General features: G+C 33.8%; 3 protein-coding genes across 5 annotated transcripts; all 3 read left to right on the top strand.

The window, feature by feature from the left end:
* The first annotated feature begins 4,897 nt into the window (after positions 1-4,897).
* Positions 4,898-8,983, top strand: LOC125192154 (mechanosensitive ion channel protein 10-like). Of its 3 annotated transcripts, none has more exons than XM_048089630.2 (7): positions 4,898-5,060; positions 5,290-6,720; positions 6,805-6,925; positions 7,402-7,695; positions 7,796-7,998; positions 8,297-8,586; positions 8,717-8,983. In XM_048089630.2, exons 2-6 carry the CDS (start codon positions 5,300-5,302, stop codon positions 8,556-8,558), a joined length of 2,301 nt encoding a protein of 766 aa, XP_047945587.1. In that variant the 5' UTR covers positions 4,898-5,060; positions 5,290-5,299; the 3' UTR covers positions 8,559-8,586; positions 8,717-8,983. The 3 variants fall into 3 exon arrangements, with proteins under 3 accessions (XP_047945587.1, XP_047945585.1, XP_047945586.1); XM_048089628.2 differs by having other exon boundaries at positions 8,297-8,604; XM_048089629.2 differs by having other exon boundaries at positions 4,904-5,024; positions 8,297-8,604.
* Positions 8,984-15,446: 6,463 nt separating this feature from the next.
* On the top strand, positions 15,447-18,439 carry LOC125195274 (uncharacterized). Its single transcript, XM_089056801.1, has 4 exons — positions 15,447-15,967; positions 16,271-16,493; positions 17,924-18,046; positions 18,206-18,439. Exons 1-4 carry the CDS (start codon positions 15,447-15,449, stop codon positions 18,437-18,439), a joined length of 1,101 nt encoding a protein of 366 aa, XP_088912927.1.
* Positions 18,440-23,722: 5,283 nt separating this feature from the next.
* On the top strand, positions 23,723-25,933 carry LOC125195273 (uncharacterized). Its single transcript, XM_089069507.1, has 3 exons — positions 23,723-23,856; positions 23,942-24,585; positions 24,829-25,933. The coding sequence occupies exons 2-3, from the start codon at positions 23,957-23,959 to the stop codon at positions 25,610-25,612; spliced, it is 1,413 nt and encodes a 470-aa protein (XP_088925633.1). The 5' UTR covers positions 23,723-23,856; positions 23,942-23,956; the 3' UTR covers positions 25,613-25,933.

The following is a 25,933-nucleotide window of genomic DNA, read 5'->3' as shown; positions in this document are numbered from 1 at the left end:
TTTGTAGGTCTGTGCAATGTGAAGAGAACTCTTCTGTATTGTTCAATTGAAATTATTTTGGAAGCCTTCTTCAAAGATAGTTTGTCATAGAAGTTTCCTTGTAGATGTAAACCGTTGTAGAAACTCTGTTCCAAGGTTGCTCATTTTATCAGCCAAAAGTATCATGTTATCAGCCAAAAGTATCATTTTATCAACTACTATGACTATCATTTTATCAGCTATGACTATCATTTTATTAGCCAAAAGTATCATTTTATCATATATGACTATCATTTTATCAGCTATGACACGCCTGAAAAGTATCATTTTATCAGCTATGACTATCATTTTATCAGCCAAAAGTATCATTTTATCACCTAGGACTATCATTTTATCAGCTATGACACGTCTGAAAAGTATCATTCTAGCAGCTATGACTATCATTTTATCAGCCCAAAGTATCATTTTATCATAGTATCATTTTATCCGACAAAACTATCATGTTATGCAGTAAACCTAATATTTATAAGTCAAAAGTATCATTTTAACACATAATCGACAATACATATAAGAATTTCAGTACATCAGAAACATAAACCAATCGACAACTAATATTAATCTAAAATCAAATTCAATACATGAATATGAACACAATCAATAATGATTGTTACCTTCGTTATTTGCTACAGATTCCATCGAAGCAAATTTTCACAGCAATTGAAGAGGTAATCAATGAAAATAAGAACGCAAAATTCAAAACATCTTCCCGATCACAATTATGCGAGAAATATGGAAACAAAATCTGGAGACTACGGAATAATGAACAAATCGAAGAAAATCTGGAGATGTTGAAATAAAATAGGCGAGAAATATGGAAGATGAAGATGAGAGAATCGATCTATTAATTGTGAAGATGAAGATGAAGATGAAGGTGAGAGAATTGAGTTCAAACAGAATGAAAGCGTGAATCGCGCGTTTAGAGTAAAATTCAGAAATTAAATGAGGAAATTACATTTTTACCCCTCTGCGTCTTTTTTATGAAGTAAATCTAAGTTTGAATCTCAACCACAAGATTATCAAATATGTGTGGTCCAGATTTGGTTATAGAGTTATTATGTGATTTGGGGGTTATGATATGATCACATCTATATATATATATATATATATATATATATATATATATATAAACAGTATTCCGGTTCAACCAATGGTTCGACCAGTGAATCGGTTGAACCAGTGAACCAGTAACGACGCCGGTTCGCCGGCCGATCCGATTTTTAAAACATTGATTTTAACAAATAAAATAAATGATATAATAATTTAAAAGTTCTCTATATCATTAAATAAAGATCAAATATCTATCCATATAGCCAAAAGTATACTAGTCTCGTTTAGGGGTGGGTCGATACGATATATCGTATCGAAAAAGTTGTATCGTGTTTCGTATCGAAAATATCGATATGAAATAATATCATATCGTTATCGTATCGAAAGTTTCGATATATCGAACTTTCGATATGGATAATATCAATATCGTTATTGTATCGAATACCTGTATATCGAAAAATATAATTTCAAAACTGAAAAATAACACAAAAATTAATAAAACTTCAACACAATAAAATAAATAGTGTTCTTATTAGGGTTTCATATATATATTTTCTAAATATATGAATGAATTAAATGGAATTATATATAATTATAATTTAAAACTTCAATATGTATTGAATTTCAATTTGATATAAAACGATATATCGCGATATAAGGAAATCCATATCGTTATCGTATCGAAAACTTACGATACAATACCATATCATATCAAAAATTACGATATACCGAAAATTCGATAATTTTCAATAATTTTTAATATTTTTCAATACGATACGAGCGATATATCATTTTTTCGATATTTTTTCCCAGCCCTAGTCTCGTTAGTCATTACACTTAGACCACTCTCTAGATTTTATGATTCATTCTCTAGATTTTTTGATTCATTTTTTTTCTTGTAACTGGGTTATATCAAATGATCGGAGTAGTGACATAGTCACGAGGAAAAATTTAGTCTCACTTAGAGAGAAAAATTATTATAAATACATGCTCCCTTCGTTCTATTAAAAATGAATTTTTTTTCTTCTTGGATTGTCACATTAAAAATGGAGCGTTTCCTTAAATAGAAATAACATCATCTCTTATTTTACTCTCATATGTAACTCACAAAATAAAATTTCTAAAATCCCATACGGAAAACCAAATGTTTCAATTTTCATATATTTATTGGGATGGAGGGAGTATTTTCTCCGTCTCACTCTAAGTGACATATTTTCTTTTTTAGGTGTCCACTCTAAATGACACATTTCTAAATATAGAAACATCATTTTCTCTACTTTTTTCTTTTCTTTTACTTTATTTTTTCCGTTTTACTCACAAAATAACACTACATGAACTCTCATATCGAATTAGAAATGATCCACTTAGCTTGAAACACAAAGAGTACAAAGTAATTTTAGTAGGGATTTAAATAAAAAAAAATATGACTACTTTTTTCGAAGAAGTAGTACTCCTACTAAATATAATTAAAATTAATTAAACAAAACCAAAAGCTACCCCAAATTTTACTTCTTTTGTCTCATTAAATATGATCATTTTTTCTTTTTATTTATTTCAATTAAAACGATTCATTATCAGAAATGAAAATACCTTATCTCTATTTTATTTTATTTCTATTACTTTATTCTCTCCGCTCGATAAAAAAAAAATTAGAGTTACATGAAATGATAAAATCTTGTGTTGCACACTGAGGGGTCATCTTTCTAGAATTGAGGGAGTAAAATTGGACAATAAATTTGCCAATATCGGCAAATGGCGTTGAATGCGGCAGAACGATTTGTGTCAATTTATTAACTTATATTTATGAATTTATCCCTAGATTGACCCATTGTTGCTTTAACTATTAAAGCTTAGCATTTAAAACTCGTAAATGGGAATCTCGTAATAAATGAAAAATAACTAATTGCAATTTGCATACGATGATATTCATTAAGGACAGTGATAAATTAACAAAAATTGTATATACAAAATTGGACATTTTAGGCATTTTACATCTATAATTACATTGATGATGATTAATTAGTTTATATATCACATATTTACCCTTTCATAACTATTTAGTGAAAAATTAAGTTTGTTAATTAAATAACTATAGATTTAGGAAAGTATAAGTAGTTCTATCTTAAAGCTACATAATTATAGATAGATCAAAACTAAAAAGATGTCATCACATTTTTCATCATACATTTTAACAAAATCTGGGGTAAGTATTTAAACACTCAACACTTAAATGCTACACTATAATACAATAAAATTTAATTGAATAAATTGACATATTAAATTTTAGTCACTAAAAGAACGTCAAATAATGTATTTAAATATTTAGAATTATCATCCAACTAAATTATAATTTATTATTTCAATTTTTAGTATTCCAACTAATTAAAGATTATTATTTAATTTATTTGTAATAAAAAGAAATAATTATAGTAATTCAAAACTAACTATTTCATTGTTCAATGGAATAGTAATGAATATTGTCATCCAACTAATTAAATATCATCACGTCGATTTCCTTGATTAGTACTATATATTTTGACTCGAAAATTATGAAATGAATATAACAATAAAAAATAAATTAAAACAATAATAATCATTTAGTCAATTTACTTGTCTACTCTACATCTTGACTACAAAATTATGAAATAAAATTTATATAGTAATAAAAATTATATTAAAATAATAATAGTCATTCACATTCAGCAATTATATTATTATTCGCATCGAACTATTTTAGATTGAATTACTCTAAAAATTATAAATGCAACTACATGTTTTACCTGTGTATACTTAATATCCAGTATAAACACCCTTCATGTTAATTAAGAAATAAATAATGATTAATATTTTATCAATATAAAAAAACTTATCGCTAAAGGTAATTAAAATAAAAAAATGTATATATATGCTTTTGGATATTTAATAAAAAAGGAACAAGCTTAGGAAAATATTAAAGAAAAATAACACAAAAATAAAAAGAAAGCGCAAGAAATATTAAATCATTATTTATGACTATAAGTATTTTCTCATGTAGTTGACATTTCAGTTATAAAATTGTTTTATTATTTTAATTTATTTTTTTTCATATATTGTATTATTTCATTGTAACTATATTGATGATTTATATTGCATTACAATTTGGAATGAAATATTAACAAAAAAACCTAAACAAGTTATGAAAAAATAATAGTATGAATGGCAAAAAAAAAAAACTAGATACTAAACTATAAAATGATCAAATATAAATTTCTTTTAAAAAATAAATAGTACAGTACGTTATTAAATTATATAGTAGTATTTATTTTATGATTAAATATAGTAATTTAATTATGTAGTGTGTTAATCAATATTACCCTAAATAGTTTAAAACCTTAATCAATGATATTTTCCTAAACTAGTACAGTTAGAAATATCCAATATTAATTACTTAAGGGTAAATCAGTCATAAAATTATATCCCCAAAATAGAATTAAATTAGAGGGTATTTTGTATATACAATTGTTGTTAATTTATCTTTTCTCATTCATTAATTGCCGATTTATTAATTGATTATCTTCCGATTCTGCTTCCCAAATTTACTTCTCTTCTCCATGTGAAAATTATCATTAAATAAGGTTATTATGGGCTTTGATTGTGAATTTGTGATAGGAGGTCATTTAGTGCCTACAATAAAATATTTTAATCCGTGTCGAATTAAATATTTTGAAGATTAAGATCATTGCAATAAATAAATAACATAAATAACGAGAATATTAAAATATACTCCGATGGAATAATATTTGGAAGTCAAACACAGAAATCGATATTCAAACCTTTTCCCTCTCTCTGTTTCACACACATACCTGTACGGCTGTACTCACTCTGTGTGCTTTTATTGCTGATCTCTCTCTCCCTCCCCCGCAAAAGTGAAGAGCTGCCGCCGCAAAAAAAAATCTCCGGTAAAAGCTTCCTGTTACTCTGTGTGTAAAGCAAAGGTAAAATAAGTGAGGTTTTTAAAATTTTTATAATTAGTAGCTTAGGTGTAGGGTTTCTCGTTGATTAGTATAGCTTGAATTCGCTAGCGAAGAAAATAGGGTAAAAAGTTGCTTATTTGTCTGTATTCTCATTCTGCTATGTTGTATGTTTTCCCCTATTTGTTTTCTGATTTAATGCGGTGAATGAAGATGTGTATGATTTAGTAGTTATTGTGTTCGATTTTGTCAGGTTATGAGCCATGGATGGAAATGATGGAGCTCGAAAAGGTACCGGAGAAAATGGCATGATTTTGAATCAGAATAGAACGGACGATGTGATAATTAATGTTCCTGAAGATGCAAAGGATACACAGCCTAACTTTTCAGGGGCATCACCTCTTAGAGAATCGAATGATTTGGGACTTAATGGTCAAATGTCGCCCCGGGTGAGTTTCACCGCAACTGAACCTGTGAGGATTAGTGCTATTAAGCCTCCCAAGATCCCCACAGGTGAGGGTATTACTAGGCGAAAATCTTTAGCCAGGTCGCTTTATTCTAAGACGAAAACTCGATTTGGTGAGCAGTCTGTGTTAATTGAGGGTAAGGTGATTGGTGAGAATTGGCCTGAAGCAGCTGAAGTGCCTAGTCGGGGTGCTTCATTTAATCATGGGAAGCCGGACATTGGTAGTGCTAGCATAAAGGAAAGGACTGTGCCAGTAACTCCGAAGACCCCTTTTGCGAATTCTTTTAGGGGACTGGATGAGGATGAGGAAATATATATGAAGGTTAGCAGTAGGAAGAAGCTGAAGCATAAAAAAGTGAGAGCCAAAGTTTTGGTGGAATGGTTGATATTTCTTTGTATTCTTGGCTGTTTGGTTGCGAGTTTGACAGTTCCTAGGCTGCAAAAGATAATGCTATGGGGATTATGTCTTTGGAAGTGGTTTGCCCTTGTTTTGGTAACCTTTAGTGGCTCCTTGGTTACTGAATGGCTGATTAATTTTGTTGTTTTGCTGATTGAGCTAAATTATTTACTGAAAAAGAAGGTATTGTATTTTGTTTTTGGCCTGAAGAAGATAGTTCAAGTTTGCATCTGGATTGCTTTAGTGCTTATCACTTGGGTATTGCTGTTCCGGGAAGGGGTGGATAAGTCATCACGTGCTACCACCAAAATTTTAGATATTATAACTCGAACTATTGCTTCGATGCTTGTTGGTTCGTTCTTGTGGCTATTGAAGAACTTGTTGTTAAAGATTTTGGCATCTTCGTTCCATGTGAACACATTCTTCGATAGGATTCAGGAATCAATATTTCATCAATACATACTATTTTCACTCTCTGGCAAGCCAATCATGGAGGCGGAACAAATGTTGGGAAGAGCAAGCAGTAATGTAAGTCAATTAAGTGTCACAAAGAAGGATAAGGATGGCAGAGAAAAGAAGGAGAAAGAGGTGATTGATATTAATAAGCTGCATCAGATGAGGCAAGAAAAGGTCTCTGCCTGGACCATGAAGATGTTAGTTGATGTTATATCTAAATCAGGGCTCACCACACTTTCTAATGCTCTTGATGAAAGTGTCTACAATGGGGGTAATGAACAAACTGACAAGGAAATAACAAACGAGGAGGAGGCAATTGCTGCTGCATATCACATTTTCAGAAATGTTGCTCAACATGGTTGCACGTAAGAAAATCATATATTAGAGTTGTGCTTGTGCCATCAGTGTCTATCTATCTTCATTTTTTCATTAAAATTTTCCTTGTGCAGGTACATTGACGAATATGATATGAGGAGATTCATGATCAAGGAAGAGGTTGACATTGTATTTCCAATGATTGATGTGGGTGAGACCGGGAAGATTGACAGAAAAGCTTTGACCGAATGGGTGGTACATACCATTTTCTCAGTCATTGAATTCCTTTCTTTTAGTGATAGTCATGCATTAAGTTTAATAAAGTGCTGCATTAGCATAATCAGTAACCTACTAAAACAAAATTGAATTCAGAGGTAAACGTTCATTGCAAACCAAAATGTGTGAACAGCATAATTATGCTTGCAAGATACTACTAATGAGGATAGGGGATTTTATTTAACGTATTGATGCCTCCATAGGAAATTTTTGTTTCTGTATAACTCAACACACTTCCCATGCTTATACATATACATAATGACAGTATATGGTGTTTATATTTGGTGGGTGGGTGGTCTGGTGGGGAAGCCCCCTAACTTATCATATGGCTCTGCCTTTAGTATAATGGACTTCTTTTCCAAGTCGTTCATAGATGTCAATCTGAACTGATGTGTTTTAACTGGATATGACAAGACACAAAAAACTGTGCTAATCCACTTTTCATATTTATGCAGGTGAAAGTTTACAAAGATCGCAGAGCGCTTGCCCATGCTCTTACAGACACAAAAACTGCTGTAAAGCAACTGAACAAGCTTATTACAGCACTTTTGGTGATTGTCATTGTGGTTATTTGGCTTCTCTTAACGGGAATAGCGACCACCAAAGTGCTTGTTGTTATGTCATCTCAGCTTGTCGTGGCTGTTTTTATGTTTGGAAATACTTGCAAGACTATCTTTGAAGCTATTATTTTCGTATTTGTGATGCATCCCTTTGATGTTGGTGATCGCTGTGTTGTTGATGGTGTTCAGGTGACTTTTCTGAAATTTGCTTGTGCTCTGCTAGTGTTGAGTTCATTTCATTAATCAGGCTTCTTCTGTCTTACCTTCTTCCATCTGGGGAAAACTGCAGATGATTGTGGAAGAGATGAATATCTTTACAACTGTCTTTCTGAAGGCTGATAATGAGAAAGTGTTTTACCCAAATTCTGTTCTGTCTATGAAACCCATAAGCAACTTCTACAGAAGCCCAGATATGGGAGATGCGTTCGAGTTCAACATTGATTTCAAGACACCAATGGAGAAAATAGGCTCTTTGAGAGAAAAAATCAAGAAGTAAGTTATGTTTTACGTTTAAGAAATTGTCAATAAGGTACACTTAGTTACTAGAATTATGTGCTACATTTTACCTCTGCATCTGGTTAAGACTTGAATTACATACTTGAATGCTCATTCTAGGTGCTTCTGTTCTAGATAAATCAAGTTCATCATTAATTACTCAAGTTGTTTCACTTTATCCTTGCAAATTGTTTGAGAGATCCGAAGATTTTAGAGATAACTATGTCTACAGCAAATTTTGTCAGATATATATACCCAATACTGAGACTGTTATTGTTGTACTTTGAAACTCCAGGTACTTGGAGAAAAATCCTAAGCACTGGCATCCAAATCACAACCTCGTCGTCAAGGAGATTGAAAATGTGAACAAGATAAAGTTGGCCCTCTTTATGAATCACACGATGAACTTCCAAGACTTTCCGGAGAGGAACAGACGCAGAACTGAACTGGTTCTGGAAATGAAAAGGATTTTGGAAGAGCTGCATATCAGATACGATCTCCTTCCTCAAGATGTTCATCTTAATGACTCAAGAACATCGACAGAAACCAGCAAATGAGGTTCCCTCTAACCCGAGAAACTAATAGGTTAGGTGTCTACTCCAAGTAAGTTATCTGTTTCCTTGCACACTGGCATAATAACTTCGTACGACATACTATGATTTTTAGTCAGTTCTACAAATGCTGATGAAAGAATTGACTGATCTGCTCTTACCAGATTATGATGATCTGATTGCTGAAAGATTCAAGTTCATACAGCAACATTGAATTCGAGGAGAGCAAGACTCAACAATTTTGCCATATTTGCTAGCTAGTTGTGAAGGTTTGGATGATATAATTTAGAACTAAAAGGTTTAATATATTTGAAGCACTTAGTCCTTGGGACAGTTCTAGAAGTTTGTGGGGTTATACTTAAATTGGAACTTCTTGTTTTATCATGATTAGATAATTTACTGATAAAACTGTCAAGAGATTTCTGATTGCATGGGTTTGATTAACTGTTTAAGTTAAGCATGACTCAACATTATGCCGTTTTGTTTATTCATTTGTTTATGACTCTCATATCCTATTTGCAATCGAAGTGAAGTAGACTATTCGAGGCTTGTTTTTATAAATCAATTTAGATAAACTTGTAAATTTAGTAGTATGTGTCAATTTGTTAGCTCCTCCATTCTAAGCTACTTGTACCATTTCTTTTGGGCACAGGAATTAATGTGTAAGATTGCGACAAACTAGAGTTGATCATACACTTGTACAATCAAATAATATGCGTAAGGTTCGTCGATTGAATTGTCCGAGACTAGATTAGCAAAGAAATAATCATACTAGTTCATCAATAATACCCCCAACCCAAAACTCGAGAAAAAAAAACACGTTATAATATGTTCATCATATTAGGTCGACACTTCAAACTTATGTGGTGTAACGTCCAATTTTCTATTTGTGCTGGTATTAGTATCTCTACATATATCATCATCAAGAATAAGGTGTTCCTAATACTACGAAGTATTGTGATGTGTGTTGAAACTTGAAAACAGACTATTCATGCATTTTAGGCTATATTTGGTAGCCGTGTAAGACACAAACTTTGAGTTCCTTGAAAATGTGTTTTTCAAGCATTTTGTGATTGAATTTTTTCCATAGTTTAGGCGTTTGGTTCATACTCATATTGGATAGCATGAAATTGGGATGTCTCATGTTTGGTTGTAGAAATGGTATGTGTGACAAAAATGAAGTTTCCAGTTTTGCCCTTAAAATAGGAAAAGAAATGTTAATCTCCAAATTTAATTTCCATAATTCTCCTTTCCAACTACGCAAATGGCGCCCCAGCCAGCAATGCATGTTGTGCCAAGACTTGAAGCTCCTTCAAGTTGGAAAGCTCCAAGGGCAGTCCATCAAAATCACCTCAAAAATCACACAGGGCACCAAATTGTCGACGAAACAAGGTTTCTCATTGCTCGCAAATTCGTAGACATAAATAAGGAAAAATCCTTTCTTTATTCCAAACCCAAAGACCAAAGCTCTTCAATTTGCGAAAAGCTATTCTTAAAAAAATAGGCATTTCTTCCGCATATGCAAGCAAAATTTCGGTAGGAAAAGACTTCCGTTTTCAAGAGATTTGAGAAACTCCAGAGTTACTAAAATGTTTTTGCATAGTTAATTAAAATGTTTTTTTTATGGGTTTTTGGCAGGACAGTGGATTAACGGTCCTCCCATTTAGCGGATCACTATGTACCCTGATTGATCACTCCTCGTAATACTATTATGCCGAAATACGGGAGGCCTTTGGAATTGGGATTTTAAGCTTTTGCAAGACTATTAACAACCATACATTACACGTTTATTCTGTAGGTAGTCATCACATCAATAAACTAACACCGAACCAAGACAAAACACATCAACCTTTTATCGTTTTAATCCAAAGAAACGTGTGTTTTAGAAAGTCCAAAAATAACGAAATTATACTACTACTAATCACTCCGATTTCGGCAAAGAATTGAAGAAATCAACATAGTTATGATAGGTACATTTTCATTATTTTAGTATTAAAAGGTCATTTATGCGGAGTCGACAAAGAGCCACCCCACAATCCACATGTCTGAACGAATAAAATATACAAAAATTGTAAGTAAATAAACTCTTTTTTTTTTTGTGTTTTATATTTAAAATCAAACAGGATTGAAAATTTGAATTTTGAAAAATACTTCAAAAGAAATTCTTTAATCCAATCCAAAAAAAAACCAAAAAAATGAATGGAATTGATAATAGTCACATTTTGTCATTTTGAATCATCACACAATAAGAGTCGCACTTTACTTTTACTATAAACGGTAAGAAGACCCCATATTCCACCAACTTATTCCACTCAAATTTTATTATAAAATAATATATATAAGTGAGACACATATTCTACTAACTTATTCAATCCATATTTCTTTATACATAGTACAGTATTTTCTTAAAATTCTTGCTCACACAAAGTGTGGCTCCTATCGTTGGACGAAGATACTACTAGATAGTAAATTATAATCCATTCATTCCATTAGTGTTGAATTATAGTACTATTTCTTTTTGGTATGTGCGGAGCCGGAGTATTATAGTTCGATCATTTCCTTTTTAGCATAAAACACACTTATTTTTATTTATTTTGTTATGTATCTTGCTTTATTTGTTTTATTTTATTCTTTGTCTTATTTCTTTTATCATATTAATATTTACTTTATGCTCTCCTACTTTGTTTCCACTCTATTTAATTTACAAAATGGTTATTCCTTAATTTTATGCTAAAAAGAAATGCCAACACTTTGATGTCTAAGGTTGATCACATGCATGTATCATGTATGTCAAATGAAAGTTTAGAACTTGGCCGGCAATCATTGAGTTTACAACATTCAACTCGAAAAATTCCACTTGCATTAATTGGGCATGTTTTCCTATTTTGGAAGATATCTAAGGTTGATTACAATTAGTATATCCCTAATTCGGCATGTCGGACTAGGTTCTAGTGACCTAATTATCCCCTGTGCAATAATTGAGTCCTCGTAATATGATTACGACCCAAGGAAAATAATTGAGTCCCCGTACTAATTTCCAATGATTTGCTCATTTTATTTAATAGTCATTTGTTTAATTAACAACTTTATCTGGTGGGGACATCATTTTTTTTAATCATTTTTAATCCAATTCATTTTAATTAACAATCATTTTTAGTAGCATTTTTTTGTAGTGTACCTATTTTGCTCCGACCCGTCCGATTCTTTTAATCTCTCCGTCTCATCCTTGTTCTACGTTCGCTTTTCATATGTGCATACGTGTGATATATCAATATCATATTTGCATCCGTATGTAAATGTCTAGGTGGGCATTATATTGAATATTGTCTCTCAATGGAGAGAAATGACTATTGAGTTACAGTGAAACTTGCAATTATATATTGTGACATTTTTTTCAAATAGAGGAACAAATAGTGTAAATTTTCAATTGGATCAGTAGATCTTTTTTTATTAATTAACGGGTATTGTTGCTCTTAATTAATGTGGTTTAAAACCTATTGCTTCACAAGTTATAACTAATTTGATTAAATAATAATAATTTTTAATTAATTAAACTATTAGTTAGTCATTTAAATAATTTGATTTTAAATTATATGCAATGAAACAAAAGTTGTTATTATTAATCTTATTAACCAAATATTTTAGTAAATTATCTTAGCAATCAAACAATAATATAAAATCTATACTAAAATAGTCTTGGATAAAGAGCATCTCACTCTATTCCTAATTGTGTCTGACTATTATATAATTATTGCTTATGATTGAATTGGCCCGAAAATACATAAGGAATCTTTTATCTCAAAGAAAAAGAAAAAGCCAAGACACATAATTAAGTTTAACACTAACTTTACCTTGTGGGGCCAGCCCCAAATTAAACAAAGAGCTTGATAAACACTATTAACCACACACTTTGTGAATGGAGGGAGCAAATAATTAATTGAGGTATTATTTGGATCCCAAGATAAGGTACGTAGGTACCAAATTATTTAATACTCCTAGAAGCATTTGTTAAACATATTTATTGGTGGGGCAAGCCGCTAATTAAATAACTGAGTTTAAGAAACACTACTAGCTATACACTTAAAATCTATCTATAAATACACTCTTCCCATTTCAAGAAAATCACAACATAACTGAGGTCCAGAAAGAAACCTTCCTTTTTCTAAATTTCGGTAATCATCGACTCTCCTAGTCTCCTATTTTGAAATAATTTGAGTTATTATTATGTTATGGCTTTGTCATTTCTTTTAGCATTAATTTGTGGAATAAATATTTGAGTGTATTCCATTGTTTTCTAATTAAAAATATTCATGAAAATAGTTACTGAGGTTGGAGTAAGATGGCAGCAAGGCTAACAAGGTTCATCGTGATCGAGCCAGTTACCGATGACGGAAATTGTAACACCCCGAATTTTCGAACCCTAATTCTAGAGCCTAGCATTAATAATTGATGACGTGGAAATATGAATTATTTGATAAGTGAATTTATTGCATGAATTCTTTGACCGGGAAGTTTGAAAAGTCAAAGTTTTTGACCATGTGATGTGGCATGTGAATTTATTAAATTATAGGTAAATTAATTGTTAAGGGTGAGTGAGAATATTAGGGAAAACTTCCATAAATACTAGCCCAAATTCTTGAGAATTTCGACCCCCTTGAATTTTTGAAGAGATTCCTATTTTTCCGGATTTAATTTAATTCTTGGGATATTTATTCAAATTAAATCCAAGACCCAATTATTCCTTATTTTTATTGAAGAAAAATCGAGCCCCTTGTTTCCTAGGCGATTTTCGAAAATCACCTATGTTGGGAAGGAAATATTATTTTTCTTGTTTAATTGATTCCTTACTTGATTTCCTTACATACCTAGAATTTAAATATTCTACCAAATCTTTCCATACCTTAAGAGATCTTGCCTTATCTTATTTTAGTTGATATTAAAAAATCCCTTCCTTATTTACAAGGCATAGAACACGCCTATTTCATTCTTCCAAGAGGGGATTTTTATTTTTATTTTGCTCCGTAATATTTTATTCTACTCCGTGAAATATATTCAAGACAAAATCTTGGCTAAATAAATAGCCTAATTTTTGAAATTCTCTCATTTGTGCCTTAGGGCTTATTTTTGGTATTTCTTCTTCCCTACTCCACAATATTGTTTTATTTAATTGTGGAGAACAAATCTTACCAAATATTCTATTCTAATTACCTAAAGATCTTGTTGAGCACTATAAATAAGAGATAACCCCAACCCTAGCCCCCATAATTTTCGAAACCCTCCTCCCCTCACTCTCTCAAAATTTTCTTCTTCCATCCTCCAATATTTTGTCATCCTTTGAGAAGAATTTGAGTTTGAACACCAAGATTCTTGAAGAACCAAGTCTCTACTTTGTTTCTACCGATCGTTTTTCTCTAAAAATGTATTTTTGCTATGAGTTCTTCTTCTTCTTCTTCTTCTTCTTCTTCTTCTTCTTCTTCTTCTTTCCAACCGATTAATCGGCCTTCTTGAACCCTCATGCATCTTGGTTGAGTGAAGGTGGGATATGGGAATATGCTACATATGTGTGTGGCGTGTGTATGTGTGTGGCGTGCGTGTGTGTGTGTGTGTTGTGTTTGCGTAGTATGAGTTTGATGACTAAATATTCTAGGGTTACATATGTTGATCTAAATCTGAGATGTGAATGAAATTTGTGTGATAGACGTGATCTTGATTGATTAGTAATGATTCAGATAAATCGATGGGAAAAGGGAAAAGTAATGAGACATGCATGAGTAATAGTTGTGTTGAACCTGATTGTGATATGTGCCTATGTGATTAAAAGGTGAAACCTCGATTGCGAAGCCAGATAACGAAAAAGCGAAACTACTTGAAATCTAAGCAGTCGAGGTGGGCTTTATTCTTAAACTCCTTCTTTATACTGCAAAAATTATGAAAGTGGAGAGATAAGGGTGGTTTAACTGTTATGCCATGCCTATATACGTTTATTGTGATATTGTGTGCCTGATGCCTAGTTTGTGAGTTCGTTCCATTGGGCTATAGGGCTATGGATATGATTATACAAATTCGGGTCTGAGTATGGGCCGCAAACCCTGCCAGGCTGTGTACACGAGGGGATCGGGAGCCGTCCTTGCTAGTCGGCCGGTCTCGTGGGCGAAAAGCGTGGCCACGCTTTCGTCGCACTATGGAAAGATTGAGATTGTGATATGTGGAAAGTGATGAGAAAATGGGGAGATATTTGACTGGCCAGTCTATGAAAATATTTTGTGATACTCGTGATATTTCTCTTACAATTGCTTAAAACTCGAGTTCACTTGGTAAGGGTGGCATAACTTGATAAAATGATTTGGCAACGAGCTCACTGAGTATTTCAAAATACTCAGCCCTGCATGTGTTTTCCTTATGTGCAGGTTGAACGATGACGAGCGGTGGCGGGTGTTGAGCATGATAATTAATTAAGATGGAAATTATGAACTTCAAGTGTAGTCGTGTCTTCATACATAGCTGCACTTTCTCTTGGTCGTCTTCCGCTGAGTTTTAATACATTTTAGGATTTGTTATGGATATTTTTGCACTCTCTTTTCGGATTTGAGGCCTTAGCCTTTTTCTCGTGATTTTTGTCTTGAACAGTATGTCGTACTCTTGAGAATTTGAACGTCTTTTATGATACCCCTTTCTTTTTCTTATTCAAGCTTCTAGGTTGAGTTGTTGTTTTAAATGTTCTGATTATTTCTTCTTAATCTTTGTTCAACACTTCTTCAATGAAACCCTAGCCTATACTTTGTTGCCTTTAAGTTCAGTTTTTGGTAGCAGTCGCCCCATTTATTGTACCCTAGGAGGGCGGGCTGTCACAGAAATTATGCAGTGCGCGATGCAACGAACCCTAATACCGTGGTTATGAGGAACGAGAACGTGTTCAGCACACTCATCAAGATCGAAGCTGAACGTACCACCACCAACAACGCCTACGTTCACCTACGCTTCTGCAATACCAATAGATACTGGCAGAGGAATACCGGCAACGACGCCATTGTGGCTCAATCCAACAAGCCTAACGAAGACATGTCAGACAGATCATGTACTTTGTTTGAGGCGATCATGACGGGGCCCGACACTTTCTACCTCACCCACATTCAGACCGGGTGGCGCGTGGTCATACTATCTAATGCCTTCCAATTGTCACGGGTATCCCTAGGCTATGCTGGCCTCCTAAAATTTATGAATTGGGATTCGTTGGTTCATGTTCCTAGCCACGTCGCCTTCCAGGGATTCAACGACAGCTACCTCAGGGGAGTCTGGGCGGAGAATGCCCAATTCCTGCAGTTCTCATCCAACGATCCCAACGAACGCTCTTCCAACCACCAGGTCCAACTCATGCCCGACGGCCATGTCCGTATATACTGTCAACATTTCACCAGGTATTCTTTTTCATCGAAACCTATACAAAATGACTAAACTGGTAAGTTATCCTAGTTTTTTGAAAACAAAAAAATGTTAATATTAATACTCCCTCTGTCCTACATAATTTGTCTCATTTTTCCATTTCAGTCTGTCCCACATAGTTTGTCGTTGTCCCATTTCACTTTTTACCATTTTTGGTAGTGGACCCTATATTCCACTAACTCATTCATACTCACATTTTATTATAAAATTAATATATAAAAGTAGGACCCACGTTTCACTAATTTTTTCAACTCATTTTTCACTACATTTCATGTAAGGTGGTGGCGGTACCACAATGATTGGATATGGGCGTCAACCCTGAACCCGTCCATCGACGACAGAAACCTTCTCTTCTGGCCAGTAAAAATCGACAACAACACCATCACCCTCCGCAGCGTGGGGAACAACAAGTTCTGCAAACTCCATGCCTGGGGCAACATAAACCGGTGCCTGAACGCGGCGACTGACACTATCGTGAACGATGCCAGGATCAGGGTGGTGGTGATGCACTTTTTATTTGCACTATAAATACCTGCAAGTATACAGAGTAGGTATAGTATAGCAAAAGGTTAGTACCGGGTATCGAACACGGGGAAGATGTACACAAAGTGTCTATCTTCTACTAGAACTCAATTACTATCTGGAGAAACAAGAATTTTTGGAAACTTTTGAAAACAGTAAATATTAAAAACAGTAAACAACTAAATGCAAGCAAATCACGGAGAGAAAAGTATAGAGATAAGGGGAATTCCAGGGATGTGCTTTCACTTTTATGGTTATACAAATTCCAAACTACAATACCCTAGCATAGTTAATACTTTGAAAGGACGAGTCACCTAGCTTATGCTCATGCGATACAAACGTTGATTACTAACATTAGGGTTGTCAATCCTAACACGTAACTCCAAAAAGCTCCTAAGACCCTTGAAAAGTCCTCACTCTCAATTAACAGTGCCGTTTTAAAGGAAGCTAACTGTAGTGTCTACTAAGTGGATCTAACTCGCTAGAACTCTGTCACAGTTATGAAGCAAGTTGTATTGAATCATACATAAATGTGTCACTCAATTATGAAGCATCATGATTAACTTAGGGAAAAAACAAAGTAAAAACAAAACGGATATTAAATAGAAAACGGAATTGTATAACTAAAGTTGCTACTAACACATCCCTAGAATCCTATGAGTTTAGTTACACATGACTGAATAAACTAAAAACATAGATTGAAGGGAAAACAATTTGAACATAAAACTAAAGCAAATAAAACCCGTAGGTTGAATCCTTGTCGTTCTTGATGTTCTTGAAATCCTTCTCCAACTCCTTGCACAATTGAAGTACTCTAGCTTTTGATCTCTATGAATGTTGCAAGTAGTCACTCTCTTTCTCTATGAATGTGTTCTTGTTGTCTGAAAACTCTTTTTGATGAAGCTTGAGGTCCTATTTATAGGGGGAGATTATTCCTCATCATAGAAGGAAAAGATCTTCAAAATTTGGTAAATCTTGGAGCAAATCTAGGGCTGGTCGGATTCGCCGCCTTTCTCCGGCGGGCCGCCGCACCTTGGCCGCCGGTCGCCGCGTTGGAGTCCAGAGACTCTGACCCTTCGGTGGCGGACCGCCACATGTCCTCCGGCGGTCGCCGGGCGAGACTCTTCTCCTAGCGTAAATTTCCGAGGCGGGCCGCCACATAGCTCTGACCGCCGGGCGCCGGCGGTCGCCGTACAACTTCGCGGCGGTCGCTGGTCGCCGTCTGACTCCAGATTTCCAGACTATGCGTTTTTACTCCCCTTTTCGGCTCAAATATGCACATTTCTCACAAAACACGTCAAAATACCAAAATGTATAGAATATGCAAATAATGGACATGTAGAGTGATTTTGATAACAAAAACGGACCAAATAATGGCCTTAAAACAGTGCAAAATTCGGGCGTATCAGGTGGAACTCGTGTCGGACAGAAAAATTTACAACGTGAGGTATCGGATGGAGGACGCCAGGATATACGGGGAGACGGCCTACGTGGCAGGGACCACCACCGCCACCAACTTGTCAAACGATCACGTACGAAGACTCCAGCAGTTACACCTTCAACCGCAGCTTGTCTCTGACGGCGGGGGTGACGACTAGTATCACGGCGGGCGTGCCTTTGATCGCGGAAGCAACCATTGAAATCGGGTATCAGGTGAATACGACGTTCGAGTGGGGCGAGTGCAAGACTAGGACGATGTCGGTCACGGCTACGGGGACGATTCCTGTGCCGCCAAGGAGCGTGGCGTCGGCGATGTGCCTTACTCGTACACGCAGCAGGAGCGGAGCTCCACCACCGGCCTAATCACGGAGCTTGATTATGATGATGGTCTTGACACTGGCGTCAGCTGTTACAACTTCAACTTTGTCATCCAAAAGACTAGACCTATCGCTGATCCCTCACTCAATTTCGATTTACCAAATTGAGTGACAATTCACTGCATTTCGAGGGTTTTTTTCATCAACTTCTTCTCAAGTTGGTTTTTTCCCTCATTATCCTTGTATTTTAATTTTGTGTGTCTCAATTTACTAATACTTAATAAACTTGCATGCTTTTTTTCACAAGAGTTTTTTAGCATAAATTAATATTTTAATCCTAATTCGGCAAGTCGGACTTGGTTTTATTTTATGTACCTAATTATTCCAGGTGCACTAATTGATTCCTCGTATACTATGATTACGATCCAAGAAAAATAGTAGTATTAATTTCCAGTTATTTGCTAATTTTATTTAAGAGACATGGTTTAAACTTTATTTGGTGGGGATATCAATGATTAATTTGCTCATTTTATCGTTGCTAAACTGATGAAGACAAAATGAAGACAGCTCGCATTTTATCAATTTTATCAATGCTTAGCTGATGACAGCTAATCTAAGAAAACAAAATTAACTATCTTTGTAATTAAAATGACCGTATTCTTGAACAACATGAAATTTTAAGTAGAATTATTGGATAGAGTAAAAGAAATAAAAAGTAATAATTGAATATTTTAATAAATAGAGAGGAGAGAGTGTGTGTGTGTTATTTCTATAAATAAAAAGTGGTCATGCTAATTGAGAAAAAAATTGTCATCTTAAATGTGAATGTGATGGAGAGAATAAAACTTTTTATTGTTAATAATCCTTTTTCAAATGATTAAAATCTAAAAAAACATGTATTTTTTTATAAAATGTGAAAGCAACACAATAAAATAATACTCCTAAATCTTTTTGGTGGAACAAAATAATAGTAAATCTTTAACGCGACCCGAGTTGTGATCAATGTCGTACTCTTCTTAAAGATCGAACTAGAGACCAAATTAGGGCCATCGATTCATTTTCTTAATCTTGTGGCTAGGATTAATTTACAATTAATATAATATTTTATTCAATAAAAACTTTTTTTAATATATTTTTTTAATTTTTTTTATTAGGATATATTTGTGTTACTAGACAGAGAAATAACGATATACTATCTGTTATTATTATCAAACTAAATTGCTTTTGCATAGTTAATTAAAATGTTTTTTGATGGGCATCTTGCTTTTGCATAGTTAATTAAAATGCTTTTAGATGGGCTTCCATACCCGATAAAGGAAAAAGAAGGGAGAAAAGGGTTCCATAAATAGATATGAAATATTTCTATGAGACGGACGAAAAAGGAAATATGACATATTTCTATGTGACGAGGGGAGTATGATTTAACCGCTTTATATACTATTATTATTTTTATAATATATCACGAGTAAAATGAATTAGAATTATTTTTTATCAAAATAGTAAAAATAAAATACGATTATATAATTATAAAATGACAAAATAAGATTTTTAATGACTAACTTGCGAGGGTATACTATTTGATGATGACGATGATGATTCATGTTATTATTTATCCCGTCCGTCTGTACTGTAACATAACATCTCACTTTAAATTGGGACAAAATTTAGATAGAAAAGTTATTAAATGCGAATCTTATAGTATATATTAATGCTATAGTAATAAAATATGGGTAGAATAATAATGGAGGTAGAATTTATTTTCCAAAAATAAAGTGAGTAAAATGTGATTTTTTTTATTATAGAAGTTATTTATAAAAAAAAAGAGAATTATGTCACGTACATGATATTATTTTTATTTATCAAAATATCGACTGTGGGTCCAATATCACATGCAACGTAACTATTCAAGTCATTTTCTGGATGAAAATTATTCCACCAATGACGATTCCAAATTTCCAATTATAACGTATCTTCAATAATGAAAGATATTTTTTGCCCAAATTTAGAAATGGAGAAATTACACTGGATAAAACTCAATATAATAAAGTTCATCGGCGGCGATAAATATATATTTATCGTGGTATAATTATAATACTGGCAGTTTTATATTTTTTAATATACTCGATCCGTTTGATATTAGGAGTGTTGTTAACTTTTTTGATTCTTTTTATAATAAAGATATAAATAGTTAAAGTGGAGAAATAATAAAGTAAGAGAATATTATAGAGAAGAAGAAAAAGCCAAGACATTGGGTATCCGGTGATGTTAAATTCACCTAACCTAGTACATAAAATCTGTTTCACTTGTCTGTTTCACCAAGTGATCAGTAAAATAAAAATGAACTGTTTTTGAACATTTGTTCAAAAATAAGTTCATGCCCATATATATGTGTTCGATCACTTGAATAAATGGATATTTTATACTAGTATTAAGAACTTTCTGAACAAACTTTAACCATGTATGGGTTTTAATTAATGTTATAGATGTCAGTTTAGTATATATGTTGATAAAATATAAATTCTGCACCCACTTTTAAAATGAATTTGTTAACAACTTTTCCAAACGTGAACAATAGAGGTAGTTGAAAAAAGGGAGCTATTAAAGTTTTAGGATCCGTTGGCCTAACCAGAAATCGCCAGAAATGGATTCAATTCTTGTTGATTATTCGGTGTGTTTGGGCTTATTTCTACAAGACCCTCGAATTTTGTTCAGGCCCGTAAGTACTGTTCACACCATAAATTTTAGTAATGTAAGTTTATAGTAGTAACATGTAAAGATAAAAACTAATAATATGATATGTGAGTTGGCTAAGCGATAGAAAGGTAATAAATGATAAAGGTCAAAGGTCTTATGTTCAAGTCTTTTATATTCATTTACCCATCCAAAAATAAAAGATAAAAACCAGTACCACGTGAAGAATATGTTTACGAGATTATTTTGGAAGCCAGTACCACGTGAGAAGAGCATGTTTACGAAATTATTTTGAAAGGATAAATTGTCATAAAAATAACGAATTATGATCAAATTCTTAATTATCTTACAACATTAGTAATCGATCCTAAAAACTATAAATTTAAATATTTCTTTAAAATTTACCACGCATCTAATTTGAGCATTTTTTCATAATTTAGCAAAATTTAGCAAAATAATATAGCAAAATTTAGCAAAATAATATAGCAAAATTTGAGCATTTTTTCATACTGGTATATTTTTTTAATATACTGAATCTAAACTAATATAGCAAAATTTAGCATTTTTTCAACACGCTTAGCAAATAACTCAGTATGAAACACGTGACGCCAAATCAAAAACATATTATAGATATGAAATCTAAATATTTTGTCATGATTTTTTTTAAAATGCTCAAAAATGCTCAAATTTTTTTCATAATTTGACCTGAATCTAAAATAATATAGCAAAATTTAGCATTTTTTCAACACGCTTAGCAAATAACTCAGTATGAAACACGTGACGCCAAATCAAAAACATATTATAGATATGAAATCTAAATATTTTGTCATGATTTTTTTTTAAAGTTTAAATTCTTAACTTTAAAAGTTGTCGGATAAACCATGATTTCGCCAATATTCTTTTTCAGCAATTTTCCCATTTAAAAATTGCTAGTGAAATATATTAATCTTCATTTTAAAATGTGTTATTTTTATGGAACATATATAGTATAATTATTAAAGTGGATATTATAAAAAATTTCTCATTATTATATGTAGAGATATAAATTTTTCTGCTTGTTTTATGTGGCCGTGTTTAATTTGATTTCATATAGATAAGGTCGGCCTTCTCACAAGGCCACATCCATACAACTAGTACAATGGTCCAGAACTATATATATAATGGCAACCAATACAGTGGTCCAGAAATAATTAAATGATGATTGTAATAGAGCTGATATGATATGATATAATTTAATTAAAGTTGATTATTATAATATTTATGTAGATATATAAATTTTTCTGCATGTTTTCTGTGGCTGTGTTTATTTGATTTCATGTCGATAAGATTGGCCATCCCACAATCATACACTACTAGTACAGTGGCCCATAACTAAGATCAAGTGAGTTAAGCGTAAATCAATTATTAGAGGAAATTCTCCTTTTCCTTTACGTTTGTTGAATTTAATGATAAATTCAGGTTTCTATCTTGTGCTTATAATATAAATAATTAAGTCGACTTAATTTCTCACTAGCTTTTATCTTGATTTAATCGTTTATGAGCTTTTGAAAAGAAGTGGAGTAATAATTATCATCGATCGTGACAACCAAATTATTAGTTAAAGAAAAAACATCTTACTCAACACTCACTAAATTATACTCTACTCCACTTCATTATCTTTAGAGCTTGAATGTGTTTGGTGCTCAAAATTAAAATTGTTCTAAAGTTGCTTATGATTGAAATGGCCCGAGATTACACACACCACACGAGGAAACTTTAAAGAATAAGCTTAACACTAATAATTTTAGGAATGTGATCAAATGAAAACTCTAAATATTGTTCAGACTCAAAACTATGACCTGGACCATTGAAAAATATCAACAGATCAAAAAAACATCAACAAGAAAATGTTAACAGAATTTCAACGATAGTCAATGATTAATGTTGTGTTGATATTGTATTGATACTGTGTTGATATTAAAATCTTAAAATTTTACACTGTGTTGATATTGTATTGAAACTGTGTTGAAGCTGTGTTGAGAAGTTTTGAGTTTGTATAATATATAAGTTTGCATTTTATCACTACCCATAATCCTACGTGAATTATCCCAGGATTAAATGTCAGCAAATGTTTAATGGTCATGTGTTCAAATATCTTTACCTTGTGGGGCCAGCCCCAAATTAATCAAAGAGTTTGAGAAACACTATAAGGTTTCATTTGGCATCATGTAACTGGGCCAGCGAAATTAGAATTAAACTTATCTATAAATTCAATATTTGGTACCGCAAAATATTTAGAATTAAAATTGAATTGCATATCAAAAGAAAAAAGTTAATAAATGGAATTCCAAAATAGTTGTAAAATTGAGCATTTCATACACTATTTAATTTCACTTCAATTACATAATTTTAACGAAAAAAAGGTTGGGAATTGAATTATAATTCAATTTCAAAGAATTCTAAGATAAAAAGTAAATAATTGAGCTATTATTTGGATTCCAGGGATGTAATCAAATGAAAACTCTAAATATTGTACAAACTCAAAACTATGATCTGGATTCTGGACTATTGAAAAATGTTAACAGATCACAAACATCAACGGGAAAATGTCAACAGAATTTCAACGGTGGTCAATGATTGATGTTGTGTTGATATTATGTTGATACTGTATTGACATTAAAATCTTGAAATTTTACATTGTATTGATATTGTATAAAACTATGTTAAAGTTATTGTATAAACATGTGTCAAAACATTTTTGTTGATGGGGCCAGCCGCTAATTGAATAACGATAGTAGGTAGGAGTATAGTAGTAGTAATATTTTTCTATAAAATTGAGTCTCTTCCATTTAAGGAAATCACAACAGAACTCAGCAGGTCCAGAACCGGAAAGAAACATTGTTTTCAAAATTTCGGTAATCATCGATTTAATTTAAGTTATTATGTCATTCCTTTTGTAGCTAGGTAGTAGTATATGTTAATTTGTGGAATGAATATTAGAGAGGTTGGAGTAAGATGGCAGCGAGGCTAACAAGGTTCATCGTGATCGAGTCGGTTAGCAACAATGGACATTATGCAGTGCGCGAGACAACGAACCCTAATGCCGTGGTTATGAGAAACGAGAGCGTGTTCAGCACGCTGATCAAGATCGAAGCTGAACGCGCCACCACCAACAACACACACATTCACCTGCGCTTCTGCAATACCAATAGATACTGGCAGAGGAATACCAGCAGCGACGCCATTGTGGCCCAATCCAACAAGCCTAACGAAGACACGTCAGACAGATCATGTACTCTGTTTGAGGCGACCGTGACGGGCCCCGACACTTTCTTCCTCACCCACATTCAGACCGGGTGGCGCGTGGTCATACTACCTAATACTACTGCCTTCCGCTTGTCGCCGCCATCCTCAGTCTCAGGCAATGCCGGCCTTCTCAGATTTATGAATTGGGATTCCTTGGTTCATCTGCCTACCCACGTCGCCTTCCAAGGCTCCAACGACAGCTACCTCGCGGGAATCTGGACGCAAAATGCCCAATTCCTGCAATTTGCCTCCACTGATCCCAACGAATTGATTTCGAATCACAGGATCCAACTCATGCCCGACGGCCATGTCCGTATACACTCTGATCATTTCACTAGGTAAATTTTCTTTTTTAATATAAAACATATTAATATTTTGAGTGAACTACAAAAATGGTACTAGATCTTTCACTTTTGCACATAAATGGTATCTGATCTTTATTTTTTTATCGTTTTTGGTATTTATAAATCACATTTATGTGCGAAAGTAAAACATCAGTACCATTTATGTAGTTAAAACTTCTTCTTCTTCTTCTTCTTCTTCTTCTTCTTCTTCTTCTTCTTCTTCTTCTTCTTCTTCAGGTGGTGGCGGTTCCACAATGATTGGATATGGGCATCAACTATGAACCCGTCCAACGACGACAGAAACCTTCTCTTTTGGCCAATAAAAATCGACAACAACACGATCGCCCTGCGCAGCGTGGGCAACAACAGGATCTGCCAACTCCATAACTGGGGCAACATAAACCGGTGCCTGAACGCAGCGGTTACAACCATGACGAACGAGGCAAGGATGAGGGTGCACGAGCTCGTGCTCAACAGAAGTATCTACAACGTGAGGTATCGGATGGAGGACGCCAGGATATACGGGGAGACGCCATATGCGGCTGGGACCACCACTGCTTCCAACTTCTCAAATCAAGACGCCGAGGTTGGCGTCCAGATCACGTACGAAGAATCCAGCAGTTACACCTTCAGCCGCAGCTTGTCTCTGACGGCGGGGGTGACCACCACTATCTCGGCGGGGGTGCCTTTGGTCGCGGGAGGAAGCATCGAAATCTCGTATCAGGTGAATGCGGCGTTCGAGTGGGGAGAGTCTAGGACTAGGACGAAGACGGTCACGGCTACGGGGACGATTCCTGTGCCGGCCAGGAGCGTGGCGTCGGTTCGATACGTGGCGACCATGGGGACCTGCGATGTGCCCTACTCGTACACGCAGCAGGAGCGGAGCTCCACCACCGGCCAAATCACTGAACGTGATCATGACGATGGTGTTTTCACCGGCGTCAGCTGTTACAACTTCAACTTTGTCATCCAAAATACTACACCTCTCAATCATCCCTCACTCAATTACCAAATTGAGTAGTCACTGCATTTCAGTTCCAGGGTTTTTTTCATCAACTTCTTCCAATGAAGTTGGTTTTTTCCCTCATTATCCATGTATATATCAAGTTGCTTTTAATTTGGAGTGTGTTGTTTTAAATTGAATCAACTCTCTGTAACGTCCAATTTTCTCTATGTAACGTCCAATCCAACATCTAGCTGCTCCAATTCCTATTTTAAGTGTTGTTAGGTAAATTTTTTACCCTTAATTTGGATCATTATTGCTATATTTTAGTTGGGTAGAATTATTGAATTTGGTTGAATTTAGTGTTAAATTATTGAATTTGGTTGATTTTTTGTTGAA

Source organism: Salvia hispanica, chromosome 4 (genome assembly GCF_029641045.1).
Source record: "Salvia hispanica isolate PSC_SH4W2 chromosome 4, Shi_PSC_v1, whole genome shotgun sequence".
Classification (NCBI taxonomy): Eukaryota; Viridiplantae; Streptophyta; class Magnoliopsida; order Lamiales; family Lamiaceae; genus Salvia; species Salvia hispanica.
The sequence above is the reverse complement of the archived record's forward strand: the minus strand, read 5'-3'. Positions and strand labels throughout refer to the sequence as shown.

Excerpts from the sequence above, each read along its gene's own strand:
- LOC125192154 (XM_048089630.2), top strand. The coding sequence starts at position 5,300 with ATGGATGGAAATGATGGAGCTCGAAAAGGTACCGGAGAAAATGGCATG. Across the intron at positions 6,721-6,804 it reads GTTGCTCAACATGGTTGCAC|GTACATTGACGAATATGATA; the intron begins GTAAGAAAATCA and ends TTCCTTGTGCAG. Across the intron at positions 7,696-7,795 it reads GTGTTGTTGATGGTGTTCAG|ATGATTGTGGAAGAGATGAA; the intron begins GTGACTTTTCTG and ends GGAAAACTGCAG.
- LOC125195274 (XM_089056801.1), top strand. The coding sequence starts at position 15,447 with ATGAGGAACGAGAACGTGTTCAGCACACTCATCAAGATCGAAGCTGAA. Across the intron at positions 15,968-16,270 it reads TACTGTCAACATTTCACCAG|GTGGTGGCGGTACCACAATG; the intron begins GTATTCTTTTTC and ends ATTTCATGTAAG. Across the intron at positions 16,494-17,923 it reads ATGCCAGGATCAGGGTGGTG|GTGGAACTCGTGTCGGACAG; the intron begins GTGATGCACTTT and ends CGGGCGTATCAG.
- LOC125195273 (XM_089069507.1), top strand. The coding sequence starts at position 23,957 with ATGGCAGCGAGGCTAACAAGGTTCATCGTGATCGAGTCGGTTAGCAAC. Across the intron at positions 24,586-24,828 it reads CACTCTGATCATTTCACTAG|GTGGTGGCGGTTCCACAATG; the intron begins GTAAATTTTCTT and ends CTTCTTCTTCAG.